The sequence below is a fragment of the Augochlora pura genome, chromosome 3 (genome assembly GCF_028453695.1).
Source record: "Augochlora pura isolate Apur16 chromosome 3, APUR_v2.2.1, whole genome shotgun sequence".
Taxonomy (NCBI): domain Eukaryota; kingdom Metazoa; phylum Arthropoda; class Insecta; order Hymenoptera; family Halictidae; genus Augochlora; species Augochlora pura.
Window position 1 is genome coordinate 8,406,153 of NC_135774.1, and position 9,089 is coordinate 8,415,241.

Here is a 9,089-nt window from a genome sequence, read left to right on the forward strand (position 1 = left end):
GATAACGGAAGAAAAGAAACGCAAGAAACGGAAAATAAATAAAAATATTTTGGTTCCTTTAATAATTTTATTACGTTGAAGATAGCTTAATAAAATGATTCAATTCTTTTCAGGTCTTCAGAGATTTATATTTCAGCCACTCATTTTTGCCATAAATGCATAAAATCCGAATGAATAGGCAGCACATTTCATGTTTTATAATTATATTATCTCCCTTCTGCAAGAAAGTATATTTTGCTTGGTGTAAAATATCACTTCATTACAGATTTTACAAAACAATGCGAAAAAATCAGGATTACATACATACGAAATTCTGCAATTTAGAAATGATTTTTTACGAGAGTGACTTTCATCCGCGAGATGTTCCTAAACAAGATAAATTCAAAATTATATTAAAAAGAATATAAACGTTTTATTTGAGAATATCGTGTCACAAATGACGATTTAAGTTCCTGTAAACCGAATATGCTGCTAAAAATTAAACTGGAGCACTTTACCGTGTAATATAGTCGTATCAACTATATTCCATTATTATGTATGATATTTTATCAAGTTACCGTGAACGAACTGAAATTGTCATTTTCATTATTATTTGCTAAAATTTTATGCCGACTTTGATAGTAGCGTTACGACAGAAAAAATAAGATTATAATACTGTCGACATATTTTTCTATTATGTCATCAGACAGTGGTTCAGATAAGTTCAACCTTATAAAAAATATTGAGCACTTGATTTTTCTTATGAAGATTAACAATATGTTTCAGTTTACTACGAAAAGAAGCATGTTTCATCCGTTTCATCGATGACTGCTATATTTCGTAATTACTATAAAAACTAACATATTCCATTGTTTGTGATGAAAAATAACATGTTCCAATTTTTTCTACAAAGACACGTTTCAGTTTCTTTCATTCACCATTCGCAAAACTGAATTGATTCATTCTTAGAATAGCTTCGATTCGAGAAACTAGTATACTTCTAGATGCAAAATCAATGAGCGTTAAATATAGTTTTATACGAAAAATTACGTCTTAGTGAAATTTTTGATTTATTTCACAAGCATGAGATTGTAACATACACTTCGCGAAATGATATTAAAATTCAAACAAAAATGATTTGTCATTAATGGTACCTAAAGATATTATCTCAAGAGAACACATAGCATTTCATGAAAATATTATTCAATAAAGAATATGTTTCTTATCCGGTTATAATCGCATTCATTTAATAAAATACTTTTATTAATTCATTCAATGCAGTATTCTTTGCAGCATGGTGTGTAACACTCTATTTTTCGCAACAAGGCGCAAAAAGTTTAATATTCGCGATTAGAAATTGATACATGCTACTCTTCTTCGCGACATACGGAAATATTCGTTAAAAATCGAGAAGTATTGCTTTCCGTGGTAAAAAAAAAGTCTAAAGAATCGGTAACAGAAAGCAGAAAGTATTAGTTTTTGTAACGTCCGCAACGGTGATACAGATAAAAGCATATGAGTTTCACTAAACTTTTGCAATCATGAAGAAGTATTCGTCAATACGACCAAACTCAAAGGTTTAACGCTACGTTTACGAAATGAACTTTTAGATCGCGAAGATAGATTTACGAGTTATTTATTGAATATATATATTACTTACGGTAATAAGTAAGTATTAAAGTAACACTCGCTAAAAATGAGACTAAATATCCTATAGTTAGTTTTATTAATTAATACAAAGCGGCGCTCCGTAAATCCATCATTAAGTACTTCGAAACGATTAAAATACGACTCAGGCTGCTTCTATAATAATCGGCACGATTATTATCCGACTGTCATAATTGCGCCGACGTCGTGGGACGGGCGTAGCCGCCGATTATCGTGGAATTTCTTTTTGGCAACCCTTCCCCTTGGGTTTGTCCCCTTCCGAGATCGTAGACGCGGGGGGCTCGTTAGCCGCGAAATGGCATTTCAGACATCCCCGGCAGCGCAAACCGGTAAGCGGAATCCTCTCCTAGGCGGTGGAAGCTTAGAAGCGTTCGGGTGTGCAGGGGACGTTCGCCGGTGGATGAGCGTCGCGACGCCCGGAGGGGTCACCCTGACCCGGAAGCTCCGCCCCTGTAGAAGTCGAGCCACCAACCGGCGTATCCAGCGTTCAGGACACGGTAGGAGGAGCCACCGTGTCCCCTTGGCGCCAGGTAAGCGGCGACCCTGGAACCTCCGACGACTGCCTGTTGGCATTTAGTACTGCGCCGACTCTCGAGGTAACGTCTTCTTCTTCTTTTTTCGACTTCGGTGTTCTCCTCGGAAGTATTCGCGAACCAACGACACCGTGTCCCCGCGTTGTCATCCAGCTGGGATACACGAACTTTGTAAACAAATCTGTGAACGACGACGATCCTCACTAGCCACGATCCCCGCGGCCGATACGCACACGTCTCCAGTGAATCACGCGGGATTTGTTCTGTTATCGTTCCTACGATCAGTGACATTGAGTCCGGCGAGTGTAGACATTGGTGGTCCACGACACGTCATAGCATGGCGACGAAAATGGAACCGCTGACACCGCCGCACACGCCGCCCACGCTCGACAGATCGATGCAACAACAGCCGCCGATCACGTCGCCCAGATGGATCAGGTCTTCTCAACATCTGAGCACTGGTCAGAACGTCGGCTACCAAGCCTCCACCTTCATCGGCAATTGGCTCCGCGGAGCCGCGTTGCTGGCGGTAAATGGTTGTTGCTCGCAAACCACCGCCGCCACGCATCCTTATCACCATCAAGGACACCAGGGTCTCCATCCCGGACTTCCGGTAACGCCACCGGCCTCCTTTCTCACGAGAAGGTTGCCCGGTCAGAGACCCAAGAAACAGTTCATCTGCAAATTCTGCAACAGACAGTTCACGAAAAGTTACAATCTTCTCATACACGAAAGGACACACACCGACGAAAGGCCCTACTCCTGCGACATTTGCGGAAAAGCCTTTCGGAGGCAGGACCATCTACGCGATCATCGGTGAGTTCGAGTATTCAGATCGTGAATCGGGGAGCTGCTCGATCAATTCGCGATTGTCGCAGTATTTCGCACGTTCCTAGTGAAAACGCGCATGCTGTCTCTAAATTCCGCAGACCGATTAATTACTTCTCGTTTGTGTCCGTAGAAGGTAGCTCCTTCAGTCGCGACGTCATAAATCATCAAGTGTAACGCATCATTCGGTGTGTACATTTTGTACACCTCTGAGGAGCGTGCGAGAGAGCTATCTTCCGTGTGATTCGTAGACATATAAATTCTAGCCTTTCTTAATTAGACGATCGTACTTGGAATTCAATATTTATGTAACAGTCTGATTGCTTGCGAAAAGATTAACCGGTTCAACAATATTTTAAGAAAATTCGTGTCGCAGTGATTCAAATCTATTTTTAGCTCTTTGTATTCGAGTGGCGCTATTAAGTAATATTAAAATAGTATTATTAATAAAGCTTGTTTATGTTCGGAAAACTGCCAGCAGTGTGACTCTGTTGCAGAAGTCACAGAATTCAATTTTCTATACATGCTATGCTAAGTGGAAAGAGCACAGCTGTTTCGTAATGCTGTTTAAAATTTTTCGTTAACTCGGGCTTCGAGTGTCGCCAAAAATATTACAATTTTAAAGGTCCATCGTATACCGTTTCACACGTGAACTAAATTTCAAATGTTCTGCGGTTTAAAGAGCCGAGTAAAATACAACATTTTAATTACGTTGCCTCCGTGCGGCGACATTGTACTTATCACCGTTAAATGCCAGTAATAGTACAGTAAAATTGTTATCGTAATTTCGATAAGAAATAAAAACTTTGTACTTGCTGTTGCAAACTATTTTTCTTTCTTCGTGTGCAGGAACAAGTCGTGAGAATCGTTAAGTAACATTGTCATTGTTTAACCATTTTTGGTTCCTTTACTTTGCAACGTTATTATTGCAATGTAATAACAGACAAATATATGTTTTTAGTGGCAACGTCTTCTCGCTGAAAATGCAGCGCAGTTTCATTCGACGATTCCACGCACGATCCTTGCTTAAAGCTGTTGTGTCACTACGTGACCATGTAAAATAACGATACACGAGTCTCGAAAATCATCGAGTACGTAGAAACGGGAGCAATTCAGTTTCGGGCCCTGCTTTAACCCTCCACGAGTTGGATGCGTGGAATCGGAGCGTGCGCGAAATCGAATGCAGCGTATCTCTCTCTTTCCAATTGCAGGCAGAGAGACAGTTTCGTGAGGAACGCATACAATCCGCAGTAAAATAGCAAGTAGCCACGATGCGTGCGAAACCATTGACCAGGATTTTTTGTTTTGCAGATACATCCACAGTAAAGAGAAGCCGTTCAAGTGCGGCGAGTGCGGGAAGGGTTTCTGCCAGAGCCGGACATTGGCGGTGCACAAGATCCTGCACATGGAGGAGTCGCCGCACAAGTGCCCGGTCTGCTCCAGGAGCTTCAACCAAAGAAGCAACCTGAAGACGCATCTGCTCACGCACTCGGACATGCCGCAAGATCTAAGGATCGAGTCGCCGGTGATCGCCGAGATCGCCGCCACCACGGCCGGCGCGCACATGGCAGAGAGGGTGAGCGGGATGCTCCAGAGGACTCACACCACCACCCCGAAGCTCGGTTTCAGTATAGAAGACATAATGAGACGTTAAGGAGAGGGATCACTTCTAATCGATCATAAGCATCGTCGAATCTGCTGTGGTGCTGCATTCGTATATCATCCCCGAATTGTTTGACGAATTTGGAAATTGCTTTCTACAATTTCATACGAACGATGAGGAACTAGCAGGTTTAAAAAAAAACAAACAAACAGGTTTGCTGTTCAAATCATTTTCGCTCAAAGTACTTACTCGGATGAGCTTTAATCGTTACGAAACAAGAAAGCACCTTTGTGATCGTGTTCTGCTTCTTTCGTCGCGCGAGAACTAACTACGGCGTATCTTTACCTGAAGTAGTATCAACTAACGGTAAAACGTAATGCGGTGAGACGTTGGACTAAGAGTTTTAATATTACGTTGATAGAGGTTGTACAAATTTAGGGCTTAGTTTTCAGAGAACGGTATATAAATATATCAGTAGGCAACGGATAATGTACACTTTTGACAAAAGTGAATGTTACAAAATCTTAAATGTTAAGGACATTGGAAGATGTTTCAAGATATCGTCATCATCTTGGCACAACTTTCTGAAAGTGAAAAGACAACATTAACTAATTTGGGTTTCTCACAATTGACTTCGAGGATTTTTATTTTACGCAGGAATCCCCAGTTTAGTTATTAGCGACTTATTACTTGAGAAAAAAAAAACAGGATCAGTGCGTATGCGCTTTTCTTGATTTTAACTCTTTACAAACGAATCGGGTCTCTTATGGTTGACGAAGAAAATTTGTTTCTAATTCGGATATCGATCAAATAGCTTGCATCAGAAGTGACAATCTGCATTGCGAATGTTTGTGCAACATAAAATTTGCAAGCTGCAGATGCTACGCAGACATTTAGTTTAATTCTCAATAACTGAAATAACTTTGAAACAGTAAAATTCTTTAGAGATTCTCATTACCTTCTGCTCGATCAATTGATTTTCGTTACGAACGCATAAAGACACGCCGTTTACTAATTAGATTTGCCTCGTTAAAAGAATGTAACAGAGTATCGTCTGCTGACTATTCGATGTACATTGCTGAATGAAAACGTTTCAAGAAATCGTCGCCAACAAAGGGAAAACTTTGCGGAACAGCAAACGTGTTCTCTGGAAGCGCCGATCGCACCAAATAGACACGTGACGCGTAGATTCAGGCTGTACTATAGTTCAAACTGTAAATATCGTTTTGCTTAAGTTATTTCGTTAGAACCCTGTCGCGTTATATCACCGAAACAATGTACATAGCAGTATTTAACTGTAAGCTTCATCGTAATCGCTCAAGACTTCGCGCGATCTCGAAGAGCTCGACGCGTTTAAAACAGAGCAGCGTTCGACCAGTTCTAAAATAATCCGATCAACGTATTGGGACGACTGTGAATTTCGATCTTTTAACCCTCTCGTAAATTACGTCGGCTGGTTAACGACTGTTCGACAGACTCGGTGAAATGCGTCGAAATCGTTTCATTTGCTACTGTGTTAGTAGAATGAAACGCTTGAGTAAATTCGTAGCTCGACGACGCCTGTTGATAATTGTTTGACTGTTTACAAATAAATTCGTTAAAACGTTGAAAAAGTAACAGTAACCAAGTGTTGGATATATTTACCAATCAATCTAAACGTATTTCGTTCATGCCCGATTTTGGCTTCGACGCTTTGTCTCGCACAATAACGATCTGACGAACTAGAAACAATTAAAGTATCCTGTTCGATCGATTACTCTCTCGACAGAGTTAGTATAAAAATTCTATTTTCAAATCGGAGAAAATAGTATTGCCGCATGGATGAGACGGAAGTGTTAAGGGATCAGCTTTATTCATATAAATGCTTGCGGGTTCTTAATCATGTTGCAATATATTGTTTTCACAAAAATGTGACACAATTATTTGACTTACTTTTGTAGTCAGATAATTCTGTATTCGATACTAAGCAACTGACATTAACAACCTTGACACACCCTTAACGGAAACTTCATCGTATTTACTTAATAATACTTTCCTTTTCTTAAATAGTAAGTTGCTCTTAAGTTAAAATATGAAATAGGAATATTCTATATAAAATACACAAACGTAATTGTTTCTATAATTTGTATTGCTTTGATAGTTGAAGTGTAAAACAGGCACGAATGAAATACGATTGAGTTCATGGTTATGCCAAGGTCTGTCGAACGCTCGTGCAATTTCATGAGAAGCAGCCAGTATCAGTCACTGGGATTCTTTACCGAGTCTGTCGAGCGTTGGTTAAACGACGAGATCGCAGTCGATTGCATGGAATTAGCGTCTGGCCGTGTGTATTCGTTGGGAAGCGGAGGACCGTTCGGGGTAGCAGAGGGTTGAGAAGGATTTCGGACGATAAGCCGTGAAAATAGAAGCCGAGGAACGGCCTGGTAGGACCGGGCGACATTCGTGTGCCCTGTCTGGTGAATAACGAGGCGTCGCTCTATCTCCGGAGGCGTCAAAATAATTGGTCACTCCGGCACCAGACAAAGATCTGTGCCCAGGAAGCCGCAAGGTGTTTTCGTTTATCGAGACGTAAATCGAGTTTCCTGCCCGTATACACCTTCCTCGCTTCTCTCTCCCTCTTCCTTCTTAAACCACCCGTATTTTCCCGAGAAATTAGGAATTCCTGATCAGATAAGCCGGTTGGGCCCAGGGACACCTTCTGGTAGTTAGCTCCGACCCTCTCTGCCTCTCCCTTGAGCCCCGCGTCTCTCGCCGGTGTGTCCTGTAAATAGTCCCAAAGATCTTTCTCGTCGTCTCTGCTCTCGAAGTCCAGGAAAGGTCCTACGCGGACCACCCACGTCCCTTGTACATATGCGTGGCTTCCATACTCGTGGAGACGTTGTCGCGTCTTCAACCGGCCGTCGGTTCTTACTAATTCCACGCAATACCATTTACGTCGATGCTGTTGTAAATATGCTCGCATGCCGTCAGGCTTGTTCTGGAAACTTTTGGACTGTACATTCTGATGGATCTTCGTTCGACAGCTGCGAATCTTTTGTAAGGTTCGTTTCTTTCGGCAAAGTTCAATCATGAATTAGATTTAACCCTCGCGCGATCGCAAGTAGTTGCAGATTCTCGGTTAACGCGAATCTGTTTTCATAATTCAATCCAGTCGATTTTGTGTCAGTGATGTTGCTCGGTTCTCCCTTTTTTTTAAATACTTGTAAAAAATGAGAGATATGCGGAAATCGTTTTTTTAACCATTCATTCGAATTCTACGGTTTTTTAAAATTTCGTCCACTTAGTTTTTCGTAGTAATGCATCGAATTTGTTGCACAGAAATGGAAATTAGTGATTGAAAATTAAATGTGAATGAGTGTTAATTAAATGAAAGGGAATTAGTTAAGGTTACGAGGATTGAGAGGAACTATTATTTCGTTGTTATTGCGTTTTTATCGTGTGAAATTGATGGATTTTTTGGCAAACGGCGTGGTGTGCGAAGTCTTTGTTTTGTAGAAATCGTCGGAAGCTACGAGGTGTGGACGTGATGTGATTTATGGCGGTTAATTTAGTTGAAAGTTTCCACGGGTTCGGCGTATATCTCCTTTTTGTGTTCGTGTTCGGTGTTCTTGCTGTTAACGTGTAGTAATAAGTAATTATCGTGTTGCGTAATCGCGAGTTCGAGCATTCAAGAGTTGATGAATGAGCGTATTAGCGCGTAGTCATACCAAAAAAAAATGCGACATAGGAATATAATGACAGCCTAATCTATTATAATATATACATATATATATATATATATATATTTAATTATTGTTGTTATTAATTCGAAATAGAAATCCATTCCGACAGAATCGTTCGCTGAGTAATTTTCTATCCTTACTGTTTATCTAAAAATAATACATTTTCAAGGTAAATAATCAATCTCAAGAGTATTTGTTTAAATTACGCAAGGAGATCGTTATTTGTTGCTTCATAGAAACAACGAGCATATATTTGTCCCGATTTTTAGTGTTTTTCATGATGATACATGTTTAATAGAATAATTTAATGAATTCCTTGTAAATGTATCTTTATAATTTCAATAGTCATTAATGAAACAAATGTTAACCCTAGTATATTCCTTGTAAATGTATCTTCATAATTTCAATAATCATAACTGACAAAATGTTAATCATGTTCCTTTCAAAGGATATGTTCATACGTAAAATATTAAATATCATGTACTTGTTCCAGGATATATGATGTGTTGTTTTTTAAATTACCGGATAATTTAATCTATTTTATTTTGAGGAAAAACCAAGGTAATCGAAGCTTCTTTTGTCGCTAATTGCTTATGCTGCAATCGGATCATTGTCGTTCTTAACCTAAAAATCATAATCAGTAGAGTGAGCATTATTATACAAAACAAATATTGCCCGGATTAATTATTTTATTGAGATGAAAATGATGAAAGAGTGTTTTTAAATTCTTCAAATATTCTTACTGTTTTGTATTAA

The 9,089-nt window shown here is 39.8% G+C and overlaps 1 protein-coding gene across 1 annotated transcript; it reads left to right on the top strand.

The window, feature by feature from the left end:
• The first annotated feature begins 2,378 nt into the window (after nt 1–2,378).
• Odd (odd skipped) lies at nt 2,379–6,228 on the top strand. Its single transcript, XM_078176889.1, has 2 exons — nt 2,379–2,996; nt 4,320–6,228. Exons 1-2 carry the CDS (start codon nt 2,518–2,520, stop codon nt 4,660–4,662), a joined length of 822 nt encoding a protein of 273 aa, XP_078033015.1. The 5' UTR covers nt 2,379–2,517; the 3' UTR covers nt 4,663–6,228.
• Nucleotides 6,229–9,089: the final 2,861 nt, after the last annotated feature.